Source organism: Oryctolagus cuniculus, chromosome 9 (assembly GCF_051225735.1).
Source record: "Oryctolagus cuniculus isolate XC-2025 breed Fujian yellow rabbit chromosome 9, ASM5122573v1, whole genome shotgun sequence".
Classification (NCBI taxonomy): Eukaryota; Metazoa; Chordata; class Mammalia; order Lagomorpha; family Leporidae; genus Oryctolagus; species Oryctolagus cuniculus.
Window position 1 is genome coordinate 104,230,423 of NC_142875.1, and position 27,220 is coordinate 104,257,642.

The 27,220-nt window shown below is 52.4% G+C and overlaps 1 protein-coding gene and 1 long non-coding RNA gene across 3 annotated transcripts in view; one reads left to right on the plus strand and one right to left on the minus strand.

Annotated features, from left to right (window-relative positions):
- Positions 1 to 26,480, minus strand: part of NTF3 (neurotrophin 3) — a 73,432-nt gene extending 46,952 nt beyond the window's left edge. The window contains exon 1 of one of the 2 annotated variants that reach the window (XM_089303749.1): positions 26,288 to 26,480. In XM_089303749.1, coding sequence (XP_089159875.1) covers positions 26,288 to 26,473 — 186 coding nt within the window. In that variant the 5' untranslated portion in view covers positions 26,474 to 26,480. Of the gene's footprint in view, positions 1 to 24,592; positions 24,725 to 26,287 lie in introns of those variants that run through there. The other variant, XM_008259713.5, reaches the window with a different exon arrangement.
- Positions 23,173 to 25,055, plus strand: LOC138843709 (uncharacterized). Its single transcript, XR_011378671.1, has 2 exons — positions 23,173 to 23,874; positions 24,634 to 25,055. It is a non-coding gene; the product is annotated as an uncharacterized LOC138843709 (long non-coding RNA).
- Positions 26,481 to 27,220: the final 740 nt, after the last annotated feature.

The window sequence follows — 27,220 nt, forward strand, 5'->3', positions numbered from 1 at the left end:
ATGACTATATGCATTAATACTGCTCGTCATCTGTAATTGATTTACTCTTTGAAAAACATCTTTTAATAAAGTCTTCATTAAGTGTGAGCATGGTTCTAACTATTCTGCATGTACTCAGTCATTTAACACACAATCCTATAAGGTACTTATATTTTTTAAAGATTTGTTTATTTATTTGAAAGAGTCACAGAAGAGAAGAAGACAGAGGCAGAGAGACACAGAGACAGAGACAGAGAGAGAGAGAGGTCTTCTATCTACTGGTTCACTCCCCTGATGGCTGCAATAGCCAGGGCTGGGCCATGCTGAAAGCTAGGAGCCAGGAGCTTCATCCAGGTGTCTCACATGGGTGCTTTTCCCAGGCCATTAATAGGGAACTGGATTGGAAGTGAAGCAGCCAAGACTCGAACCGGCACCCATATGGGATGCCGGTGTTGCAGGCAGTGGTTTAACCCCCCTATGCCACAGCACCAGCCCCAAGGCATTTATATTATTATTGCGCTTCACAGATAAGGAAGTGGAGGATGATAGATATGTCAAGGATCCCAGTGATGGAGCTGGGATTTGGAGCCAAGTCAGCCTGACTCCTGTCCTCAAATCCTTTTCTACTACTCTACATAAGATGTACACAAAGCTTAAAGCTTGGGGGTGGAGAAGGGGGGAGGAGAAGACAAAAGCAGAATAATCCAAAAGTTTGACCAAGGAAGCACCTGGGCCCAGAAGATCACACTGGTGGAGGGAAGGGGAGGTGAAAATCTTCTTTGCAGGATCCAATGTTTCTTACTGGGGCTGCCGCAGGCGGGGGAGGGGCACACTGGAGCCAGCCAATGAGCCTTCCTGCTCTCCCCACCCCAGAGCTGTCAAAGCTTGCAAACATCACCACTTCTCTTTAAAATGTTGACATCCCTAAGCCCACAAAGGTAACTTCTAAAAGTTGCATCTTGGAGAATAACATGTTCATACAAATTTGTGTAAAACGAGGGTAATTTCAGTATGAAAACTATGACCGACATGAAAGCTTGCCTCAGTAACGCCGTGGGTAAGCTTGGCACATGATGGAACACCGTGCAGTGAGCGTCAACTGACACAAGCGAACCTACAGATACAGGGAAACACACATAAAGGAACGGCAGATTTTTATGTAGGATGTACCCCTACAAGAAAGGGGGGAGAGTGGGCATTTGGCCTAGTGAGTAAGGCGCTGGGGAAGACACTGTGTCCTGCATCAGAGTACCTGGGCATGGTTCCCAGCGCTGGCTCCTCTCTCCAGCTTCCTGCTACTGCACACCCTGGGAGGCAGTGATGATGGCTGAAGATATTGGGTTCCTGCCACCCATGTAGAAGACCTGGACTGAATTACTGGTCCCAGATTTGTTGCAGACATTTGAGGAATGAATCAGCAGATGGGAGCGCTCTCTCTTTCTCTCTCTCTATCTCTCAAATAAATAAAAATTAAAGTAAAAAGTTTCAGATAAATACAAAAAAGAAAAAAAGCAGAGATACAGACAAAGAGACATACATAGACACACAGAAGCAAACACACTAACACACAATTATACACAGACACACAAACATGTAGACACAGACACACAAGCGTACATTCAGCGACCCACAGAGACAGAAACACACACAGCCACAGAAACACACATGCAGAGACACACACAGACACACACGCAAACACAAAAACACACCGAGTAAGAACTGGAGGATGTGAGCTACCCTGCCGGTGGGATTTCTAGCCATTGCTCTGCCCTTCCACTCCTTCTGACATCTTCCCAATCGTCTATATTGATCGCATATTTGAACGGCCATATATTTCAGAATCAGAAAACACGCTGGGTTTTAGAACTACCTCTGGATGAACCCCTGAAGCCTCAGCTGTTCTCCACAACTTCCCTCTGAGCACCAGAAAGAAGGGGATTCTAGCATCCCACCCAGCTCTGCGCTGCCTCTCTGGCCTTGATTTCAAGCTAGGGAAAGCCGAAACTTTTTGCATGAAGGGGACAGATGTATTGTGTTATCTGATTAGATAAAGGAACCAAATGTGTTTAGTCTGCTGATCTAAGCAGCATGTGAAGGAGACAGAGTAGGACAAGACTGGCGTGCAAGGGGTGCTGTAGCCTACTGTACAGCACCCGGGAATTGATGGCAGCAAGGCGCTACAGAGAGGGCTGGAAGAGGAGATGGGAAACACTGGGTAAGGCTGCTTGGGCTCCAGAGTCGGATGAGAGCGATCCCAGCCTCGGTGCTGCCACTCCCTAGCCAGTCCTCCCTGGGGGAGCGGTTCCACTGTTCAACAGCTACCTATTGACCAACCACCACATGACTGTACCCCAGGTGCCGCAGGCAGCAAGGAAGCAGGAGCTGAAGCCAGCGTTGCCCTCATGGGATGCACACCATAGTAAGGAGCCCAACACAGGCGTTAGAACACCAGTGTCATTTCTAATCAAGAGGCTCTTAGAGAAACCTAAGAAAAAAGGGATGGGTAATGAAGCAGCTACTTCAGCCAGGCCTGATGAGAATTCAGGAGAGTAGGAGCACCAAGTGTGGTTCCCAGCTGCATAATAATTAACCTTGATCATTGTTTTGAGACTGAAAGAGCCACATCTATTTTTACTGCAGCGAAGACTGAGCAAATGACAGTGGCTAGCACAATGATTGAGTCTTCACTCTGAGGTTGCTCCACCTCCACAAGAACAGGAATCACTGCTCACTCCCGTGATTTAATCTACCTCTGCACACTCTGGCCCTCTAAGATGGGGTTTAACCACAGGTATGAGATGCAGGTGTCACCTGAAGGGGACCCGCTGTGATTCCCTCTGCCGTGTCTCTAAGGAGAGCTTGAATCCAAACGGTACTGTTGCAAAGGTGCAGAGGAAAGGCGACCTACTGCTCCTCTGAGCCCACACACTTCTGGGGCTGCGTGAGAGCCCTACCATTGGCTAAGGTTCTGCCAAAGCCCAGTGGAGTCAAGCTCCAAAGCAGATTTCCCACCCAGGTTTTAGGGATAACCCCCAGAATGCACTGGTGTCTCTGATCCTCACCCATCACTGGGCCAGTGGCCAATGAATCTCCAGGGGAAGAAGGAAAGAAATGACACCCCTGGCTAGGCAGGAGGAAAGGCTTTCTAGAAGTCACGTTTTCTAAGCCATGGATTCCAGCCTCCCAGAGGGGAAGAACTCATCAGAGGCTAGGAAAGGGCACAGAGAGATATGTGTGTGTTTGGAGGTGCGCACACCAGCAAATGTATGTGCTAAGATGTTTAAGGAATTAAACTCTGAGCTTAAATCAGGTGGATTACTCCGGGGTTCCGTAAACCAGTAGCTTATTGTCAGCAGACCTCAGAGGGACTAAATGTGTTTGCACTTGACACCAAAGCGGATAGCGTGTTGGCGCCTTTCCCTTTCTCTATATTCAAGGCCAAGTCTGGAAGATCTGTGGAAGGTGGGGAGTCAGAGATGTTAGGGCTTTCTCTGTAGCCCTTGCCCTTCTATGCTCCAGGGGAGCTCTTTGTTTCCTGGAGCCAGACAGCAAAGACACACACAGAAAGCACTTCAGGAAGGCTGACTCTTCATCTAGAAAGTAGGACCCCACCAGACTCCTAGTTTAACACTAGGAACAAATGAGACGGCCTCAAGGAGTTCCCTAAATGATCAGTGAACATTCTTATGGGGGAAAGAATGCAAACCAAACACAGAAAAGGGGGAGGAGAGACACGTGGTGTTTACAGGTCCTGTCTCCCCAGACCAGATTCCCTGGGAGGGGAGCGGGAGCTGCCCGGTGACTCCACTCCCAGTGATGCTCCACACAAACTGTGTCCCCTCCTGGTACACCGTGCAAGCCCCAGCACCCAGGTTTCCCACCTTTGAGCCTGGCTGTGCTCCCCTTCTCCCTAAAGCTCTCTCCCCAGATCTAGGGGTCTCCATTGTCATCCATCAGAAGCCTTGGGAACCCTGACTGTCCTCCTTGTGATACAGTCCCATGGCCCTGCTCACTTCTTTCTTGAGTGTCATTTAGGTGAGGATGTCTTTTTTTTTTTTTTTTTTTTTTGACAGGCAGAGTGGACAGTGAGAGAGACAGAAAGGTCTTCCTTTGCCAGTGGTTCACCCTCCAATGGCCGCCGCGGCTGGCGCATTGCAGCCGGCGCACCACGCTAATCCGATAGCAGGAGCCAAGTACTTCTCCTGGTCTCCCATGGGGTGCAGGGCCCAAGAACTTGGGCCATCCTCCACTGGACTCCCTGGCCACAGCAGAGAGCTGGCCTGGAAGAGGGGCAACCAGGACAGAATCCGGCACCCTGACCAGGACTAGAACCCGGTGTGCCGGCGCCGCAGGTGGAGGGTTAGCCTAGTGAGCTGCGGTGCTGGCCGGAAAGGATGTCTTAACCAGCCCTCCATGCAACATCAGGTCCTGGCGGTGAGGAACTATGCACAGAAAACAATGGTTACCGTATCAGGCACATGGTAGCCATCGTTGAAAGGACTTTTTCAGACCCAGAGTGTGTGCCCAGAGTTGGTTTTTCAGATTAGATAAATGAAGCTCACCGAACATTCTGTTCATCTTCATCTTGTGTATGCAAAGGAAGCTCCTCCTGGTGGCCCGAGGAGCCCAACAGGAACAGTGGTGTCAGTTGTGCCCTCCCCCATCCCATTTTTCTCCCTAACACACTCCACCACTCACCCATCAGCAAACGCTTCCAGTCCTACTTCCAAAACAGACCCCAAGTCTTTGGGCTTCTTAACATCTCCCTCGTGACCACCACTCTCTTGCCACCTTGTTTGTCTCACTGATTTGTTTTCACAGTCTGTCTCCAGCAAAGCAGGCATGGTGACCTTTCAAAAATGTTAATCAGATGACATTTTCCCCTGCCCTAACTGCTCCAATGACATCTTGTGACTGTTGAGAGAAGGATAAAAACTCTGGCATCCCAACCTGTTGGGACAGACAGATGGGGTGGGTGGGGAGGAGTCCTGGCTAAGTTCATCATTTAGCTCAATTCATCCCACAAGCACTCCACATGGTCTGCAAAGTCCTACGCAATCAGGTTGACTTCTCACTCTTTCCTAGCCTCACAAGACTTCTTGCTGAGCCTTGAGCACTCCCATCTCAAATTGCCTCTCCAATCATCCAGCACACCCCTTTGTTTTATCTTCCTCAGAGGGAAGTTTGCTTATCTCTCTATGCATATGCCTGTTTGCTTGTGTTTATGGATGAGCTCCATGGGAATGCAAGTTCCATGAGGGCAAAGGGTGAACCTTCTTACTTGATGCTCTGTCTCCTGCACAAAAAAAAAAAAAAAAAAAAAAAAAATGCCTAGCACGCAGCAGGAGCTCACTAAACACTTCTGGATTCAAGAAACTTTCTGGATACTGAAGGAAGAATCATGTGCCAATGGAGCTCTTGCCAAGGTCAATTGTAATGCCAAAAGAAATTCCTAGAGATCAGAAACTGAAAGCCAAGACTTGATAGCCCTGGCCAGGAGTCAATCCACCCATCTTTAAAATTACCTGGCTGAAATGTCCCACAGAAAACAAAAAAACTCTAAAAGGCAACCACAAACTGGATAACCTCAGCAGATAGGTTCCTCAGTGCTGAAGAGGGTCCTGCCAAATTCTGGGACCCTTTGCGCTGTTGGACGTTTGCCTGGTATTCGGTGCAGTGCAACCGGCACTTCTTGAGGACCGTAGTAGGTCCTGGTGGGTACACAGATGGCTAGGATAGGGCCTTATGGGCAAAGAATGTACAGACGCACAGGACAGCCAGATTCATGAGCACACATAATGTAGCAAATGATGAAGCAGAGATGTGAGCTGGGCTTCAAGGAACACTTCCTGCATGAGTGATGGCACCTGGGACAGTAAGTTGGGCAACAACACTGGGAGAGGCTCCCAAAGCACCAGCATGACCAGAACAAAAGCAAGACTTTGAGAAGCCTTGGGAGGAGGGAAATGAGCATAAAACATGTGCCATGGAGGGACAGGCAGGTCCGGACAGAGGCGCTTAGACTGCACTCTGCAGGTGATGGAGAGAATCCCCTGCTGCATCTTATTCCCGACAATGGACAAGTGATTTGTTTCATTAGTAACAAAGTCCTTCAACAAACATCCCAGCTAACACAGGACACAGAGCAGAGGTCTCAAAGGCAAGAAAATAGCTCCAAACCTTTTGAAATAACCAAAAAATTAATCTAACAACCAGATAAAAGGCTACCATAAGAAAAATTTCACTAGTCAAACTCTATTTCTTGCAGAAAGGCATGAAATGTAAAGGGTGAATGGAAGTGGGGCAGACACCAGACTGGCTCCTGGCTGGATGCAGGAGGGTGCAAGGGCAGGGCATGAGGCAGGCGAGCAGAGCTCTCGCCTCTGGTCAAGCTGCTTCGTTTCTCTGAGTCTTAGCTTCCTCATCTATAAGATGGGGGGTGGGGAGAATGATGTCTGTCTTGTAAAGTTGCTATGGTGATTGAAACTATACCTAAAGGCCCCAGCACAGTGCAATATCTGGGCTCATGAACCTACATGCAAATAAAGGAGCCAATGAATCATGAAGAAAGTTTTTAAGCTTCCACATTAAAAACCCTAGAAAGTGGTTGTCTAATTGCCTAGGATTTCAAGGTCTGAAGCTTGACAACTTGGGATATCCCTAAGGCTTTCATTGCTCCCTCCAGCCTGGAAATGACTGGCAACTGCGTTCATACAGTGAGGCTCTGCATGTTTTGAATGAAGAGGCAGAGCCCAGGTGAGACTCTGAGAGAAGAGCAGCAGATCCACATGTGGGAAAGGTGACCGAGAGGAATGCCAGGCTTCCACCCGGAAGGTATATTCCAGGTCCAAGCCCTCCCACTCTGAGTGTGCAGGAGCTGAGAGGACCCGCCCCGCCAAACTTCACGGGCTGCCATGCCTTCCTACACCACAGTGCAGCATTCATTTCAGGCCTGTATACTCTGCTAAAGATGCTGATGGAATTGCTACCCAAAGATAAGACCACGGATGGTCCCAGCCATGCCTGAAGGCTCAGCAAGAATTAGAGTCTTGGGGGCCGGTGCCATGGCTCACTTGGTTAATCCTCCGCCTGCAGTGCCAGCATCCCATATGGGTGCCGGGTTCTAGTCCTGGTTGCTCCTCTTCTAGTACAGCTCTCTGCTGTGGCCCCAGGAAGGCAGTGGAGGATGGCCCAAGTGCTTGGACCCCTGCACCCGCATGGGGAGACCAGGAAGAAGCACCTGGCTCCTGGCTTCGGATTGGTGCAGCGCTGTCTGTAGCAGCCATTTGGGCAGTGAACCAACGGAAGGAAGACCTTTCTCTCTGTCTCTCTCTCTCACTGTCTATAACTCTACCTGTCAAATAAATTAAAAAAAAAAAAAAAGAATTAGAGTCTTGCAGAACAGGAAGCCTTCCCTTTTGCTGACTGGCATCTCTGTGTGGCCTGCTTATTTGTCACCCACATTAGTCTGTTCCTTGTTGACTGCTTCTCCCCTCTCTGGAGCAGAAGCCTGCCCTACAATTCAGCATGAGGATCATGTGTTTCTCAGACCGGCCCCACCCACGCTCACCTGAGAATCCTCCCGTGCTCCATAGCTGTTTCCAGTTTTGATCTTGTTTACTGATTGCTTTAATTACTTGGTGGTATCTGCTCAGTCCATAGGCCTGAACACCAAGGACAACTACACCTTTGATGAATGGATGTTCAAATGTGTGGGAGGATGTGCTCCAGAGGATGAGCCATCACCCATCCCAGGAAACCAACACCCTGGGAAGAAACAGCAAACTCTACTCCCAGAGAAACCAAGACCTCAGGAAACCGTGCAAAGAGTCATGAAGGAGCAGGTGTTCAGCCCAGCACTGAAGATACGCAGGCGTGGTACCACAGTGCCTCGGTTCGATTTCCAGCTCTGGCTCCAAAGATTTCAGCTTCCTGCTAATGCAGACCCTGGGGAGCAGCAGATGACAGCTCAAGTACTTGGGACCCTGCCAGCCCTGGGGCACACATGGATTGCCTTGACATCAGCCCTAGCCCAGCCCCGGATGCTGCAGGCACCTCGGGGGTAGCCAGCAGAAGGGAGTTTTCTCTCTCCACCTCTCTGCCTCTCAAGTAAATAAAAATAATTATTTTTTTAAAAATTACAAAAGAGTAACAAAGGACTTTGTGTGGTTAATAATCTCAACTATATGAAGAGCCTTCCAAAAGTTAGTAAAAAAATACCCATTATCAAGAACTATGCATGAATTTCAAAAATTCTTTGCACCAAGTAAACTTGTCCTTTAATTCCATTTTCATATTTTGCAGTATGCTCATAGGAGGCACTGCATCCACAAAATGAGAATGCATGTGCTTCAAGGGGGTTTTTCTAGAAGCACAAAAAAGGCAGGAGCCACTGTAGCAGGGGGGATTGTCTTTGGGATTTTGCACCATGGGACTGGAAGGGGCTTTCTTGGACACACACGTGACTGTGTGCATGGGGCTGTGCCAAGCTGCTGGAGACAGCGTAGGGGACAAGGCTGGCAGGCCTGGCAGATGACCCATCCTGAAGCAAGCTCAGATTTCCTGGACAATGCGTTTACTTCCCAGCACACACCCGCTCTTAACCTCCTGGCCCATGGGCAGCCCCTCTCCCTGAATCTCCTATCTCTGATAACATCATCAGAAACAGGTAGAGGAACACACTGCTATTTTTCAAGCTGCAGCTACAGCATTTCTTCCTATTTCTTATGGTGCCATCTGAAGGTCCTTGGGAATTTTCACTGTTTTCAGGAGTACCTACGCCCAGCGGTGTCTTATCAGGGAACATCTTCCCAGCCACCTGCCAAGCACAGGTATCAGTGTGAGAGTACATCAGCTTAAACCCTAACACAGATTTGTAAGTTACAGCTGGCAAAGCACTCACCCATTCATCATCTTCTTTGACATCCCACATTAACTGTATTAAGGACGTCCTTGCACAAGAGGAAATTAAGGCTCCAAGAAGTTGTGACTGTTAGTGATCCAGAGTGCAAACAGCACCTGCTTACAAATTATTTCTCTCAAAAGTTGACTTCAAGGATGTGTAGATTCTTTGGTCAATATCTCTGAGGCAGAAAGAGTCTAAAGAACATTTTCCCCTTCAATTCTCTTGCGTAATCCTATAGGGGGATCCCTGGAGGATCACTCTTAACACCTCTTACAGAGACTGTGTCAAATACTCCTCAAGACCATGGTCAACTTCCCGACACTCTTTCAAGCCACAGTGCATGAGCCTTTCTGAGTGTGTTCTGCATTAGACTTTGGAAAGCAAAGTAATAGCCCAGAGTTCCCCAATGACTGCTTCTGCTCATCCATCTTTCCCCTCCTGGAGACAGGGCTCTAGGAAGCCTCTGCTGCAGGTGCGGGCTGTGTGTGGAATGCGAGAGGGGGACAGGTGCACAGCCAAGGCAAGAACGACCTGAAGTCCACCCACATGATGCACACGGAGAGGCAGCCCTGTGCTCTTCTGCTTCTGCCGGTTTTGCAAGGTTTGTCTGTGTCGTGCAGTGCACCTGCAGTCCCTTCGGCAGTATGAGGCTGTCCCCACCACTGCGGGTCATGGCTTAGCCACCACCTGCTGCTCTCCTAGATCATCCCCCCCTCCTATCTGGTCTGCATGTCTCGTTCTGCTGGATCATGGTTCCTAAACTCCACTTAGACTGCTTAGTGGTTCAGAGAATTCCAGGTCCAAAAGTTACATACTTAGTTTTGGGTGCTAGACATCTAGCTCTGGCATGGCTGGAGGCATCCACCATGACATCTTTTGCAAGAATTCTAAATGAGAAACCCACACACTGCAATGATTCATAGAGTCTGCCTGACGATTTGGTAGTATATGGTTGGAAACATAACTTTTCCCCAGGTTTGTTTTGTCGCCTGCTTCACTGAACTCCACTCCCTGCTCTCCTGCAAGCCCTAGGGACAAGGCAAGGAAGAGGACAACTGTTTTCTCAGCCTGCGCCTCTTGGAAGCAGCAGCCCAAGACTTGCTCTTGGCGCTGGATCCCACAGAGCAGAGGGAGCAGATAGGTGCTTTCTTTTCCACTGAACCAAGGCTAAGCCTAGAAAGGACACCTCACTGGTATGTAAATTCCCAGGGTGTGCCACTGTAGGAAAGCTGATCATTCAGCAGTCACAAACATTTTCATTGAATTCACTTTGCAAACCGTGCACTCCAACCTGACTCAGTCTGTGACTCCAAGGGCAACTGGGTTTCTGTGCCCTAGTAAGAGGACACATATAAAAATACCTGCACATCATTAATGCCCCATCAATGCTAGTCTTTCCCCTTTCTTTTCCCTATAGCCCACATTCACCCACAAAACCCCCTCCTGTAGCTGAGGTTGAAGGACACTTCAGAGAGGTGTTGAAACCCTGTCTTCCAGTGTCCAGGTTCTGAGGTAAACGCTGGATAGGTAGGAAGTAGGGTCAACCCAAATTAGCTGAGCAACCTTAACCTCCACTTACGAGGAGTTCTCAGAAGTGCACACCCAGGGCAAGAATGCAACAGGTGCATGACAAAGCTGCTGAGAGGCACAGTTGGTTAATACTGTGAGCTAATGGTTCTCCATGTTGGCTGTGCATTGCACCCTCCTGATTGGCTCCAAGAAGTATAGATGCCTGTGTCCCAGCAATAGGCCAAGGTCAGCCAGAGTTTACAGATCTCATAGTGCAAGGTGAATCGGGAGCAGTCAGAGCATGGGAGAGTCTTCGTGCAGCAGAGGTAGGTCTTTGCCACGCTGGAGGTCCTTGTTACTCCCTAGCTGTTGCCCCTCCCCACTCCAACACCTCCCAAGGTGCAGGACTGCATTCTGCATACCTGGGTCACCTCCTTACATGCTACGCAATGTTACTTTGTAAGAATTCTATGTGTAGATCCACTACTGGGCAAGGACGTGTTGTGCAATTTGGTCATTTGCAGGAGAGTCTGAAACTTTAAATAGCCAAACACACACACACACACACACACACACACACACACACACAAGTCCATAGAAATCATCTATGAGTGAGGCCGGTGTCAGGAAAGCGGGACCCCCTCCAGAAACCCCAGCTACATCAGTGCATGTCCATATCTCACTGGTTGCTAATGGAAAGCTCAGGAATACAAACAGACTCTCCGGAGTAAGCCACTGACATATTTCAGATGTCCTGGGGGTGACCCCAAAGCCATCTCCCTTTTAGCTCCTCGATAAAATCCAATTAGGATAGAAAACCTGTAGAGGAAGGAAAAAGGTTGGCAGACTCCCTCCATGGCTAACCACCCTACACTCTCAGTACTAAGTGGAATTAGTTAATCCTCTGTGAAACACAGAGCCACGCTACTCAGTGTCTGAGATCCCGTGAGGGTCCCCAGAAGCAGCGCTGATCAGAGCAGCCAGGGATCAGGGCAGGCCTGTTGCTCCCCCTCTGCATTCATTCATTCATTCATTCATTTTTCTTTTTCTTTTTTTTTTATTTGACAGGTAGAGTTATAGACAGTGAGAGAGAGAGAGAGAGAGAGAGAGAGAGAGAGAGAAAGGTCTTCCTTCTGTTGGTTCACTCCCCAAACGGCTGCTACGGCCGGTGCTGCGCTGATCCGAAGCCAGGAGCCAGGCGCTTCCTCCTGGTCTCCCATGTGGGTGCAGGGGCCCAAGCACTTGGGCCATCCTCCACTGCCCTCCTGGGCCACAGCAGAGAGCTGGACTGGAAGAGGAGCAACCAGGACTAGAACCCGGTGCTCATATGGGATGCCAGGGCCGCAGGCGGAGGATTAATCAAGTGAGCCACAGCGCCGGCCACCGTTCATTCATTTTTCATTCATTCCCTCTTCCATGCCTCTGGCCGTCTGCGATTCTGTCGCTGAGCAACTCTTTCCTAAGAGCCATTTCCAGGTGGCAGTCAGAGCCCTGTTTTCAAAAACAAAGGACGGCCAGCCTTCAACCTGGGCTGACTCCCAGTCTCCCGTGGCCCCCCACTGCCCTCCCTGTCACTCCCGCCTGCTCCTCCACACCGCACACAGCATCTCAGGCTGCTTTCCACGGGGAACTTGACTCTCCATTTCCTCCTGCTTTCACCAGTCATTACCAACCACATCGCAAGCCAGCCAGACACTTCCCAGGCATTTCCTGAGGTTCTTTGGTTCTATGCACATTGCTGGGAGCTGACTCCCTCCCTCCACGTAGGTTGGTCCTGGAGAAATTTCCCTTGCATTTCTTCCCCAGGGCTGCTGGCTGTCTCTCTCTCTCTCTCTCTCTCTCTCTCAACAATAGTCCCAGACATCAGCACGACACAGGAAAACATACGATAAACAAGGCAACTCCTCTCCAATCTCCTTCTCTTGCTTTTCCTCCAGCCTTGGCTGTGCTTCTGTTGAGGGGTCCCCCAAAGAACTCAGGAGACTTTCGGCAGACAGACTGTAACCTGATCCAGCAGCCCTGGAGGAGCCCTGGGCACTGAAGGGGGTGGGAAGATGCGCTTGGGGTCTGTGCTAGAGCTGACAATCAAAGGAAACCGCCAGAGGATTACAGTGAAGAAGTCTCCCCACCAGCAACCCAACCCAAATGCAACTTGATTTCCTAGACTTACTAATAGACCACAATACACGATACACAATATCTTCCTCTCTTTCTCTCTCGCTCGCTTGCTCTCTCTCTCACACAAACACACTAAAAGACAAGAACATGAAATAAATAGCACGTTTCCTTTGTGGTAATTCAAATGCCAAGGAAAAGCAAGAGAGTGAGCTATGAAAAGCAATCTTTTCTACATTTTAATCCACAGTCATCAAAAAGTCTCAGGTACTGGGGTCAGCGTTGTGGCGGCGTAGTGGGTAAAGTCACCACCTGCAATGCCGGCATCCCATATGGGTGCCGATTTGTGTCCTGGCTGCTCCACTTCTTATCCAGCTCCCTGCTAGTGGCCCAGGAAAGCAGCAGAGGATGGTCCAAGTGTTTGGGACCCACCCTGCCACCCAGGTGGGAGACCCAGATGAAGCTCCTGGCTCCTGGCTTTAGCCTGTCCCTGCCTGAACCTGGGGAGTGAACCAACGGATAGAAGATCTCTCTCTCTCTCTCTCTCTCTCTCTCTGTCTCTCCCTGTCTTTGTGTAACTCTGACCTTTAAGTAATTAACCAAACCTTTAAAAAAATAAAAACCTCCAAGGTGAGCATTTGGCTAGGATAACAGTTAACACACACACACACACACACACACACACACCGTCCCCGCTCTGGCTCCTGACTCCAGCTTCCTGCTAATGTAGACTCTGGGAAGCAGCATGGATGGCTCAAGTAGTAGGGTCCCTGCCATCCACATGGGAGATCAAAATTGAGTTCCCAGTCCCTGGCATTTGAGGAGTGAAACAGAAGATGGGGGCTCTCTTTTTACTTCTCTGCCTCTCAAATAAATCAAATAAGTGGGCAGAAAACCTCCACAAAAGCAATGGCAGAGTGAATTCTAATGTGAAGGACTCTTGCAGTGGAGCTATGACTACTACTAGGATACTGAGGCAGCAGCTTGGGGGGGGGGGCGGGCTGTGTGACTCGGCATGTGGAGATGAAGCAGCACACAGGTGCTGTTTGGAGAGCCTTGCCCCCTCTGATGTGCACAGCTCCCTGAATGGCCCCTGGGGAGACTGTCCCTTTCCTGCAGGGTTCTCATCTCAAGGACTCACAGGCAGAGACCCTCCCTGCAGGGAAGCAAGTGACGTTATCAATCCCCAACACACTGGAAACCAGGATTCCACCTCCTACTGCACACACAGTGGTGTGTGCTGCACAGCAAGGGATGGGAAGGTTCTTAGACAGCAAGAGCTTTGGGAATAAGGAGCCCTCAGCTTCCAGATCGGCTCTGAGCCTGACCCACGATGTCATGCAGCTCCCTCGGGAGCCTTTTCTGGAACCCTGGTGTTGCTAAATGCAGGCCCAGTCAACTTGCCCATCATCGTCTTGCCCAAGTCATCCCAGCCTCCAGCACTCCTCTGTTCTTCAGCTCCACATGTCCCTGTGGTCCCTGCTGGTCATTGCTGGTGGCCAGACACACACCCCCACCTCCTCCTGTCCATCTCTGCAAGTCTGGCCAATCAGACTGCCTGACCATGGGAGCTAGGGCTGTGCCCTTCACGGCCTGGTATTCCACGTGGCATGGAGAACAGGGATCAGGAAGGCTCAGCAGGGGCAGGGCAGTCCCCTTAAAGTAACATTTTGTTAAGCAGATAAAATCATCTCACTAATTTGTTATTTATTTACTTATTACTTAGATGAGAATGTTCCTATCCGGCTGGTTCACTTCCCAAATGCCCTTGACAGCCTGGTCTGAGTCAGGCTGAAGCTGGGAGCTGGGAATGCAATCTTGAGTCTCACATGGGTGGCAGGAGCACAATTATTTGAGCCATCACCACTGCCTCCAAGCGTGTGCATTAACAGGAGCAGGGTAGCTGGGCACTGGACCCAGGTACTACACTACGAGGTGTCTTAAGTGGCGTCTCAACTGTGGGCCAAACATCCGCTCCTGTGTTATGCCTTTTTTTTTCAATAGTCTCCCTTCCAAACTCTAAAGAAAACACTAAATAAGGATACAGTGTCTATTTCTCCTGGTGTCTGAACTCATTAAGAACAGGATGTGGAAAAGAAAAAGAAAAAGCCAAGAAGTTCCCTGAGCGAGAGGGACTCAGAGGACAGGAGTGGACAGTAGATGGCAGTCTGTCCCTGTGTCGGAAGTGGTCACGGAGGCAGTGCACGCTGGCGGGAGAAGCAGAGCCCAAATGCCTCCGATGGACTAACCTCCACTGCCTGTGCCCGCTACAGTTGGAGCAGAGATCTTTCTGAAAAGTGCACCTGTCAGCAAGCATGCCTACTGTCCCCCAAGCCCCAGCCCCTGTGCGACACGCATCTTGCCGCGAAGGAACAAGGGTTCACATCCCAGTGGGTCACGAGCATCTATCGCCCTAGCCGTGGTCTGGCACTGGGACTTCAGGTTCCCACACAGTGACTGTAACCTGTTTGTTTCCTAGAACAGCTTATAGATGCTGAGGCCAGGACCACTGCGTCCATCTCTGCATCTTCTCCAATGCCAAGTGCAAGGCCACCAGCAGGATGCTCACTGCACGGTCGTTACAAGTGTTCTGAGCTGCTTTCCAGGTGTCGGAAGAGTCATGCACAATGACGTCCACTTCCCCGTGAACAAGAGCCCACTTTTGCAGAAGAACTAGGGAGGCGAAGACACGGTGGGAATGGGCCCTTGGAGAGAACAAGAACGGCCCTCCCTGGTGGGAAGGGAGGGAGCACTCAGACCTTGGGGCAAAACAAACAGGAGACCTAGACAAGGTGCACCACCCGCCTGAGCCTGGCTCCTGGTGCTGTCCTATTACTGCTGCACTATCCGAACTCGCCAGCCAGCCACTCACTCCTTCACCCAGCACACTTCCGATTTCCAAGGCAGGCACTATTCAAGGAGCTGGAGGCACATAAAGGAAGAAAAGAACAGTTCCCATTCCTCTACATAGCTCACATTCTAGCGAGGAAATAGGAAAGCAAATAAAACACAGGGAGGTTGGGAAGGGAGCTCCAGGCAGTCTGGGAGAAAGGCAAGGAGCCCCCTTAGAGGAGGCAGTCATGATTAGAAGACAGCTGGAGGATGATGGGAGTATCTCTGGGGTCAGCCTGGTGGTGCGGCCCAGTGAGTTCAGCCCTGGCTTGTGAGGCCTGCATCCCGTGTTAGAGTGCTGCTATGCTTCTGGCCCTGCTCGCTGCTGATGTGCCTAGGGAGGCAGGGGAAGATGGCCTGAGTACTTGGATCCCGGCCGCCCTTGTGGGACACCAGGATGGAGCTCCTGGCTTCTCGCTCTGTGTGGGCCAGTCCTAGCTATGGCAGCCACTTGGAAAGTGAACCAGTGGATGGAAGATTTCTCTGTGTGTGCGTGTGTGTCTCTCTCTAGCTCTTTCAAATCAATCATTCAATCTTTAAAAATCATATTATTGGTGAAATGGAGGATTGAACACCGGAAACAAAATATTCATGCAGAAGGCACCCCTAAGGCCGTCTCAACTGCCTGAACAGATGCATATTCCTGTCACTGCTGTCATTTTGCTACCCAGACATCTCCCTCTACATTTAAGCCATTTGGGGATATCCCTTCCCGATCCGTCCATCTAGATTCTCCTATGAGGCCCCAATTCCTGAAATTGAATGAAAGGGCAGGAAAAACTTTAGAGAGCATCTAAGCCAGGAGCCTTTAACTCTCGTTTAACTCACAAGGCAAGTGAGACCTGACATAGTTCAGGACCTCCCCCAAATTGCTGTTAGCGACTGGGAGAGCAGGCAGTGGAGTCTGGTCCTCCCCCCGGCTCGTGGTTTTTGGATCTTTCTGATTTAGCGTGCTGAACTCGGCTACCCGCAAACAATTTTATTCCACAGAAACCTCTCCCGATGCTCCCAGCTTCCAACCCTGGATCTGCCACAAGTCTGGCAAGTTTGCTTCTTCAGCACTTTATAAACACACCCTCACCCCTAGGGTCAATAACTTATCTGGCATCGCGTAACTTAATTTCCTCCTCCAAGCTCTCCGCCATGTCGGACAGAAGTCCTCAACACCAGCAGGGATATCTGGCCATTCCAGGCCCAGGCCACAGGGAGGCCGGGGAAGCCAGCGACTCCAGCCCCGTCCTTTCTCAGAAGGGAAAATGGAAGCCTGACGAGGGAAAGCGCTCGGCTCCAAGTCCCACTGCTAGCCCGAGTCCTTTGCAGGGCGGAATGTGGCCGGCTGGGCGTCAGGAGGGCTCCTTGGCAATCATGGCACACCCCTGTGGAGAAATCTCCATGTGAACCTGGTAGAAGTACCTTGTGAACCATCACGAGCAGGTCTGCCAGCCCCAGGATGGAAGCGATCCCAGACTGCGAACTTGAAACACAGTCCCTAAGGGATAACTTGGAGCCAGAGGGGGAAGATATTTTTAAACACTGGGGACTTAGACCTAGAGACGGAGGGAGGGGTAGCATATTGCAAAATCCTGGCTATCATTAAATAGAAGGGGAAAAGCAGTGCCCTACACGCGAAAGGCTTCTTTTAAATGGTGCTTCTGAGCACCAACCATCTAATAGGCATTGGGTTAGTGCTTGCTGTTAACTTGCTCAATTTAAAGCCTTCCCTGGACAGAGCAAAGTCATTTCCCATTAACTGCCTTGAAGATGCAGATGAGACGGGGTGGGGAAACGGGTGAGGTGAGAAAGAAGAACAAGAGCCTTCAGTCACACCCTTCCAAGAAGGCAATGCCATCCTAGGCACTCCTTGGATCTCCCTACTTCTGGCACTGCCCAGACACTGGCCCGCAGAGGTGGTTGCTGGGGCTGGAGCATTCTACAGCCATGCTGCTCTGCATCCAACACAGCACGGAGCGCACCAGTCCTCATAGTAACCCCTGTCCCCAAACTCCCTGCAAGAAATCGACTTTAACGTTGGCCCCGGTTCAAACAGCATGAGCTCCGCAGCCTACCAAGGAGAGCCACTTTCCAAATTCTGAAGCAACACCAGGCTTGCCACTCATTTCCGCTGTTTGCTTCCATTCTGTGCACTCCCCATCCCAGGATTCAAGAACACTGGGACCTACCACCTCCTGTGGGTGTGTGGATCAAAACCAGATGTCCGGCTCCAATCTTGCAGAGTTTACAAGGAGGCAATTGTGGCTTAAATCAATACCCACATTCTGGAAGGGCAGATTCCCTTGTCAACAGAACGGGAGGTAAAAGGGGGAGAACTCACGGAAGCCAAGACAGATGTGGCACATGCTTGCCAGCAGGTGGCTAGAAAGCCCAAACATTTGTCTTGCACATGAAAAGGAAGCTTCAGGTGGAACAGGTTACCCTGTGGGGTGACAAGCTTTGCAGAAGCCAACTGAACCAGCTCCCAGCTGGATGACACAGACTCGGACTGGCAGGTGAAAGACTTGGGATGGCCATACGCTCTGGGCTGTAAAGGCAGCGTTATCAGCATCCAGTTGTGTGAACATGAGCATATCCCTTAACCTCACATAACCTCAGTATCCCCACCTATGAGAGGGAATATTCTGGGCCCTGAGGCGAATGCCATGCAGTGCTTTTAGTAATGCTTGGCACCCAGCAAGGGCTGGACTATTAACTATCATCATCAGTAATTTTACAGGTAGGTGATCATCTTAGAAACACAGACATGGAAAGATACTCCAGTGCAAGCTTCATCATAAGCACCAGATCTACCAGAAGGCCAAACCCAACCCCTTTTTTGGCTCTACATACATGGCCCAGAGGCACAGGCTAAGCCAAGGTCTCAAGCATTCTTGGCCAAAATGCAACACTCTGGCAAATTCTTTGCATGCCTTTCTGCCTTCAACTCAGTCACTCTCTGAAGATAAAAACAGGAGTTCAGGAAGGATTTGTCGGGGTGCACTTCACAGGAAGCATGGCAGCCCAGGTTCAATAAGAAGCCAGAGCTATGGTAGAATCCTAGGATGGTGGAGCTAAAACAGGACTTAAAGATCTTATAACTCAAGCACTTCAGTTATAGATGCATAATCACAGACCAGACAGGCTGCCCAGAGCTAATTAGTGACAGAGCTCAGCCTTTAGCCCCCACTAGCAAGCAGGAAGGCCACCTTCTGCTTCATGCTGCTCACGTCCGCCTGGGCCTGGGGTCCTCTGAGATTAGTATGTCTTCATTCACCCCGGGAGCTCCAGCCTTGAATGTTTGAGAACCTTAACCCTTCCCAAAGATCTCTGATGGGACAAATCCACAAACGACATGGAGATCTCTGGAGATGCTGCTGAACGCTGAGCAGTCACAGCCACACCACATTCCATTTCACCGTCTGATTTCCAAATGAATTGCAGCCCTGGCAGAGGTCTGTCCTTTGAGCATGCCCAGAGCCCCACAAGGCCCTCCCTGGTTCCCTGCTTAACACTGATTGAGGAAGACCATGGCAGAGATGGAGATGTGGATGACAAACGCATTCAGATCATGTGTGTGTATGGGGGGTGCCATCTCTACCCCCTTAATATTTTTGGGCAAGATGAAAGGCTGAGTGAAGAAAACTGTTCACAACAATGAGAACACCTTAAATTTCTTAGGCCATCTGTTGTGCTCCCACAGCTTCTGAAGTGAGTCCTTTGAAAGGCTAGTTTTGTCTGGCCTTGACCTCAACAGAAACTGTCCTCGGAAGAATGAAATAGAGTCTGCACCAGCTTCATACTTACAAGCACACATATCTCTGTGTACAATGGTCTGAAGGAAGTTGCCCTCCATTTGTTTCCATAAGCTAACCCACCCGTAAGGTACAATATGACGACAATGTGTCTGTACACCTGCAACCTCTACCATAAATTCTACAAATGCATCCTGTGGCCATGTGTGCCCCAGCACACGCATGCTCATGTGCACACACACACACACACGTACACCATGCTCACCTCTCTTCAAATGGCAGTCCTTGCACAAAGTCCATCTACAGACCTTAATCAGTCTTGTCTTTGAAAAGGGTTTGGTCTTCTCCAGCAAACTCAATTGTAAATAAAACCAAACCTAAAATCCTAGCCATGGCCATTAGTCCTGCAGTCCCAATGCCAGAAACTGCAGCCTCATGACAAAGTAAAACAGCAGCTGGTGAGGGCCTGAAGCAGGCTCGAGGTGTTTAAAGATCTGAGTTGGGCCACCATCCCTACTGTCTTCAGCCAACACATGGGTTTGCATTCTCTCCAGTGGAGGCCTGGAGAAAGCAGAACAGAAGCTGCCTGCTCAATGAGGCATCCTGAACGGTGCGGGAGAGGAGGCTCCTGGACATGGGATACCTCTGAGAGAGCAAGTGCAGAGATGGGAAACGTTAGGTAATTAAACTCTGCTGGCCTGTCCCGCCTGGGGAACGTGAGACCCATCAGCAATAACTTCTTCCAATCAATTTAATTGGCCCAATCTCGCCAAGAAAAGCAACAGAATTGGTTTAGTGCCTCATGGAAATAGCTTGGCTCCTGACTATTTATGGCCACTGAACTCTAGGATGGGGGCCTGATGCTGAGCCAGGAGTTGACAGCGTGTGCTAACTTCTGGAAAGACTCCGAGGTTTCAGCAGCCTCTCGGTGCCTCCATTCTTGCCTCTGGGAAAGTGGCTGTGTCCAGCTTGCTGCATGGGCTCACAACATTTCCCAAACCCAAAACCCAGGCCCTCCTCCTCCCAGGTGGACTCTTGCCTGCCTGGCCATCACAGACCAGAAGCAAACAGACCTTGCAGTAACTCAGGATGGCTGGATTTTGCTCCTCTGGTATTCAAATGGTGGCTATGTCCAGGACAACTACTCTGTTCTCTGTCCTCAAACTCACATTTGCTTGGGCATTGTAGTCTGCATAGCTGATGTTTAAAATTAGGAAAATGCCTGTCCCTGATCATTAATAAAACAGATTCTTGAGCTATCTTTCTTCTGCATAGATCAAAGACCTTTCAGCTTTCCAGCAACTAGAATCTAGGTCTGGCTGCCTCCAGGTTAGGGCTGAGTAAACCCAGGCAGCCATGCAAAAGTCTTGTTTACATAGTGGATGGCAGTAGGGCTGGGATGAGCATGAAAGATGTGTATTAATTAGCTCACAGTGTAGAGGGGAAGCGGTAGCGGCTTCATCTTCATGACTTACGTGCCTACTGGCACCTGTGTTCAGATAGTTCAATTCGTTTTGTACAACTAAACACACCCAGTTTTGACGAGGGAAAAAAACCCTGAAATTTCATCTTCATTGAGTCATTATAGATGTTGCTGTTTTTTACAAAGAGGGAGAGAGAGAAAAAGAGAGAGAGGGAGAGAGAGAGAGAGAGAGAGAGCGCAATTAGAAAACTTTTCCAAAGTCACACTGTTCCAGTGTGGCAGGATTTTACAGAATCAAGGCTCTTCCAAGGGCAGTCTCCCGCCATCGCGTCTTCTGACCTACACCAACCCCCTCTCAAGGAGAGGAATTTCCCATCAAAACAACATAGAACCTCAAAACACAGCAGCTATGAAGCTGTGTTTAAAACTGTCCTGACCAAATGCCTTCTTGGGATCAGAACCTAATCAGAGGGAGCTCCTTATCACCTGGCCCAAGCAGGCAGCTCCATGCACATCACAAACACTCACCCTGCTCGGGTGTGAACCCAGCCAGTGTCACCCTCCCTCATCCCTAAGCCTACAGCCCTTTGTATACACATCAGAGCATCCAAGACACTTCTCACAATGCACCCTCTCACCAGCGCCAGAACCAGTCCCTCCTGCACTCCTGGTTCATTTCTTGCCAGTTGCTTTTCCTGCAGCTCTCCAGCACCTGCATACACAGGTTAGTTCCACAGAGTCCAGGAAACATCAAAGAACAAACTCTCTCAGCCCGCATCTTTCCGGATCACTTCTGCCCCCTTCTCTGGCTCCACAAAGGAACTCTCATTCCTGCTAGGAAGGGGCCCTGGGCACTGTCACCATGGCCAGCCTCCAGCACGGGAGGGGAACCTGCGTTCAGATCTACCTTGCAACACCCTCCCACTCCCAGCCCACACGCCCTACAAGCAGCAGTCACACTCCCAGCTCTGGGACCCAGTGCACAAAAGTATCCACCACCCCCTGTCTTTATGACTGCTTTTGTCAAAACCACAGATACAACTCGAGTCAGCGTCGCTTTGTCCCCTAAGATCCACAAACATCCCTAGAAACTGAATTATAGACCTTGACGAAACCTCAAGCAGCAGTATAACAGCAGCAGTCAGCTGAGCTCCAGAAGGAATTTTTTCCAGGGCACCGTGCCATGCCTCAGTACCCAGCAGTAGGCTGAGCATTTAGTAGACTTTCATTCATTTTAATTGATGAAAAACATTAATTAATAATAGTGGATTCTGCTACTCAATATGAAAGCCACTTTACAACATATCACACACATCCCTGTCCCTGAGCAGACAATAACTTCATCCACACACTCTCATCTGATGCACACACCTCTTATCCCCCACCCAGTGCCAATACAGAAGGACCTTTCCCCTTAAGCCTAAGCCTTCTTCCACTCCCTTCTCTGGGAAGGCTGGGAGAGAAGAAAAGCAAATAGCAACCCAGCATCCCCACCGCCCTGGGCCTCTCTAGCACAGGTGTCTGATTCTCTGTCTCCCATGTGCCCCAGTGTCACCCCAGCCAAATTTCCCAGCATGAAGTTCACATTCTGATCCCCCCAGCTAATCTTTCCCCACCCCCTACGCACCTCTTCGTTAATAATCCTCAGGCACCCAAGCTCCCACAGCGACCCCCCCCCCGCACCGCACCCACTCCACGTGTCTGTGCAGGCGTGCACCCGCCATCTGTCTGCCACACACTGCACCCCTCCTGCTCTGACTCCCTTCCCAGGTACCGATGCCTCATTAACTACACCTATATTCCCACCAGCTCTCATCTCCTGCAGCGCACACAGATGCCCATCTGACAGACTCCCTAGAAGCCCACGGCTCCCAGGCAGCGCCACCCCCCCCCCCCCGACCCCACACACACACTGGCACCACACAGGCTGACTTTGGGGAAAACCTCCCCGACCACCCAAGGCTCTCAGTCTCCCGCAGGAAGGCAGACCCCATTCACACAGAGCCAGCTCCCACACAGTCCTCCTGTGCTCAGAATCTCCCACCAGCTTCCACCATCACACACCTGCAGACTCTGCCTTCCTTCAAGCTGTTTACAGGAGCTTGCCTGCCTCTCTCTCTCTCTTGCTCTCTCGCTCTCTTGCTCTCTCTCTCTCTCTCTCTCTCTCTCTCCCTGGGCTCACCCACGTCTGTGTGTTGCAGCCCCAGGAGCAGGCGGTTGGAGTTTATCTCCTCCTTCTACCTCTCAACTTTCTTTGTGCGACATGTCAGGCAGGCATGGGGCAGGAGGCGCGCAGGCTGAGTGTGCAGGCCAGTTTGAGTGTTATGACAACAGCACCAATAGGACATCGCCCTCCATATTCCCACCGTCTGCGACCTGGCGCGCAGGGCAGAGCGCTTCGGTGTTTCCCTGTTCCCCGTTTTTTTGCACCTCTTTATTAAAAAAGCGGCGTCCCTAGCATTCTGTACGCGCTGTTACAAACATCAGCCTCTGGCAGTGACATCCACCCCTGCTACACTTCCCTCTCCCCTGCACCCCGTGCTCCACCCTAGCCCCCACCACCAACACAAATAAACAAGTCCTCGGGCGCAAGGTCTCCGAGCTTCCCAGCTCAGGCGCTCGGACTGCGTCCTAGGAGCAGAACGTTGGCGCGGCCTCTGAACCTGTCTCCCGCCGCCAGAGTCTCCGCCAGGCGCTCAGTTCGGCATTCTCCACCAGCCTGGAATCCCACCCGAGTCAGGGTTTCAAGGAAAAGGGTGGTTTCTAGTCCACAGCCCCACACCATTCCGTGCAGGGGTCTCGGAACCGTGCCTGTGAAGCGCAGATGAGAAGCGCAGCAACCAGACTCCTGCGAAGAAGCAGCGCCTCCTGGACACGCACCCACTGGCGCCCGGGAAGGACCCTAAGAAGCCCCCTCCCCTAGTCCCAGCCCCTCGGGCCCCCTGCCCTTCCTTCCTGCCCCCTCGACTTCCAAGAGTCCCCAGTTTCCCTGGCGGCATCCACCCCTGGCTAGAAGTCTGGGGACACGGGGCCAGTTGGGTGGTTAGCAGGTCCTTTTAACTCCGACTTAGCTCCGCAGATCCCCGGTCTCTCAGCCCCCCTGCACCACTGCTCAGGTTCCTAGAACCCTCTCGGAGAAACCGCAAGGAAAGTCCCAGGATGGCCCAGCCTCGGGGCCCACCGCTCCCAGGCGGGGTCCCAGATGTGAGGGCCTCGCGCGGAGCTCCGTTTGCGCAAAGGCCCGGGATCCGGTCGCCTCCGGGTAGGCGCGGGCGAGCCTCCAGCGCAGCCTGACTCCAGAGCAGGTAGGCGGCGGCGGGGCCAGGAATCCCATCTGCCCCAAGTGGGAAGCGCCCACCGTCCCGGTACGGAGCTGCTTGTCCCCTCCCCCAGCACACAGAGCGGCAGCGGTGGCGGTGGGGCGTGCGGAGAACCGCGCGCGGTGGCCGGCGGAGTGCCGGGCGCGTGCCAGGAGACTGCGGCGGCACCTTCGCCTCCTCCCCGCCCAGGGTCTGTCTGCCACCCCCTTTTGTTACAGGGTGCACAGTACGCCTTCTCGGAGGAGCAGATGCAGCTGGAGGGCCGGCGTGGTGGCTCTGCGAAATCTCCTGCTCTTCCGTAGTCCCCATTTCGCCTTGCCTCCGCCCCCCACTCCCTTTCTAATCCAGGTCCCTTAAACCTGATCACTTTCCCAGATTGAGGGCGGTTTCTTGGGCAGCCAGGGGACGAGAGGGAGGCGGAGGTGGGGAGGGGTGTCCGTGTGTGTGTGTGTGTGTGTGTGGTGCCTGAGTGAGGGGTGGGAGAGGATGGTTGCGCCTCGGCCTGGGCAGATCCCAGCACAAACTTTGGGGAAGGCGCAAGCCCGGGAAAGTGAATGCGTGCGGCGCGATGGGGGTGGGGCGCACTGCGGGGCTGTCCCCCTCCCCACCCCCACCTCCGCCCCGCGCAGGTCCACGGGGAAAATCCCGCCGCACGTGCGCCCCCCGGACCTGCCCACCCAAATTGCTCGCCGCCTCCCCTTACCGTGGCAGAAGTAACCATGGCATCCGTGTGACTGATTCCAGGGACGTCGACATGAAGAGAAAGGTGGACGCGAGCTGGGTCATCCAAAGTCTTCCCCGACCCCGCCCCAGCCACCACCCAGCAGGAGGAAAAGGAGAAGAAAGAAGAGGGAAGAAAGTTGCGCCGGGCTCTGTCGCGGGGCGGTGCGCGGAGCTGGTCGGTAGGGAGAGGAGCCTTCAACTCTGAGTCCCGTGAACATAATCTGCGCGGTTATAAGCAGCCAACCCGGCCAGATGGCTCCGCGCTCAGCGCCTTAACCCCTTGCGCGCCGCGCCTCCCGCCCCCGCACCCGGTCCGCTGCACACCCAGCGTGCCCGCGCCCGGGCGCCCTCGGACTTGGCTCTGGGGGCCATTAAGGGAGAAGGGGTCCTGTCGCTTAGCTTCTCTTAAAAAATAAAGAAGAAAAACCCCTAGAACTTCCAAATTAAAAGTACTCTTCAGTGCTCCACCCCCACCACCGCCCCCTTAGAGATCCTGGAAAAAACGAAACGTTTCGTTTATCACTACATTTTCCGCGTCAGTGTCTTCTGCCTTATTTGTCCTTTTTCTGGAAAATGTTCCTTTTAATCTTCTTAGTTTTTCCTTTTAATTATAAAAAGGCCTTCCCTGCCCCCGTCCCCAGGGGGACTGGGGCTGCAGCACCCACTCCTCCACCAAGCCCCGGCTCTCGACAACTCCAGATCATTCCCCACCTTCTCCTCCCCGCACCCCGCAGCGCGCACACGCCCAAGGGCCACCGTCCCCCGTGCGAAAGCGCAGCTGCAGGGGACCGGCACCCAAGGCGCGGTGCGTGCGGCCCAGCGAGGTCAAGCCAGTGAGGCGGGGGTCCGGTGGGCAAGGGAAGCGAGGGAGGGGCGGCTGCGCGTGTGTGTGCGCGCGGGAGCGTGGAAGGGCAAGGGGGCTGGCTCGGAGCCTCCCACCTCACCCAAGCCCCTGGCTTCCCAGCTCGGCTGGGCCCTGCAGTGAGCACGCGCCCCACACCCACCCGTCTGCTGTGCCGGGCGCAGGCGAGGCAGCAAGCAACAGACTTCTCCGTGGCGCCCCCGGAGCCGCGACGCTCACCTCCTCACCCCAGCTTCACTCGAGGAAAGGATGAGGTGGGGGTGGGGGGAGACTCTCCACTGGGAGATAAATTTAGCCGCCCGTTGGACCCCGGTCACGCCGAGTTCGCTCCCTCTAAATTTACCGAGTTAAGTCATCTTCTTTCGCCCATTTGCCGTCGAGAGGAGTGGGGAGGAAGACCCATTATTAGGGATCCACGGGGAGTGGAGCTTTACACCCTCCCCCCTGTCCTTTACCCTCCCAGAGTCGAGGCGAGGCGGACCCGGGCCCCGGCCTCGGCCGAGCGCCCTGCGGCGGTTTCCAGCCGGGACCTCTGGACTCCCGCGCCCCGGGGTGGGGGTGGGGGAAGGGGAGCGAGCGAGCAAGGATCCCGTCACCTCCCCACCCTGCCGGTGGAGACGTCGAGTAAGCAACCGCTCCGTGGTGCAGCCCGGAGTCTGGTTTTGAAAACTCCCCTTTCCTTGGAATTGTTTGTGAATTTGGCCGCACACTGAGAAACACCGTAGCCGGACGCAGAAAAGGAGTCGCGCTGGGCCCGGGAGGGGAGACAGGGAAGGTTGCGGGTCTGGGGGCTGCCTACAGGATAGGTTGTACCTGCCTCATCATTATCCCGGCCGATGGAGGTTGCCACATGGAAAAGGGCCAGCAGCGCCCGCGGAGGCCCAGGGGCGTCACGTCGCGCCGCCCCACGGGAGGGCAGGGTCCCCCTTGACTCTGTTCCCTTGGTGCCAAAATATCGCCGTCTTCCTGCGGGCCCTCCGCCCCGCCGCGCGGCACCATGAAGGTTTGCGTGGGGCGTCTCGGCTGGGTCTGGGTTTTCTCCTTCTCCTCTGGCCCGCCTCCCCGCCCTCCCCCACTTCCCGCACTTGCCCCCTCCCGCCCCCCGCCGCCGGGGTCAAAGGAGGAATTCAGGCCCCAGTTGGGGCTCCTCTGGCCGAGTTCTGGGGCTCTTATTTCTCTCTCTCTCTCTCTGTCTCTCTCTCAAGCCTCAGGTCCTCCGGGAACCTGAAGGTGGCAGGGCAAGAAGTGCTGGGCTCCGCTGCAGCGAGGAACGGGTTAAATGCATGTGCGGGCTGATCCGCCTGCAGCTCCTCGGTCACTGGCAGTCTGGAGGGAGGAGGGGAAGAGGGGCAAGCTTAAATTCGAAAACTCAAAAGAAAAGACGCAGAGGAAGAAAAGGCAGCCCGGTTGAAGTCTCGGATTTGTTCTGCAGATGCCGTGCACTGGCCGGCCGCCTCCCTCTGCCGGGAGGTGGATCGCAGAAGACTCTGTATTGTTTCCCAGCTCTGGGGAGCCGGTGGGTCTGCCTCTGCGTGCAGTCAACAGGCCTTGTAATATGAGAGGTGACACCTTAATCTTGCCAAATATGTGCGATGTCTTTGGGGGAGGGAGGGAGACCCGGACTGAAGGCTGGAGTGCAGGATGTGCAAGGACTGGTTTCCCACGTGGAGCCCACAGGCCCGTGTCTTTGTGCTAGACCTGCCCCACGCGATGTCCCGTGAGCAGGCAATCTGCACTTTGCTGCCC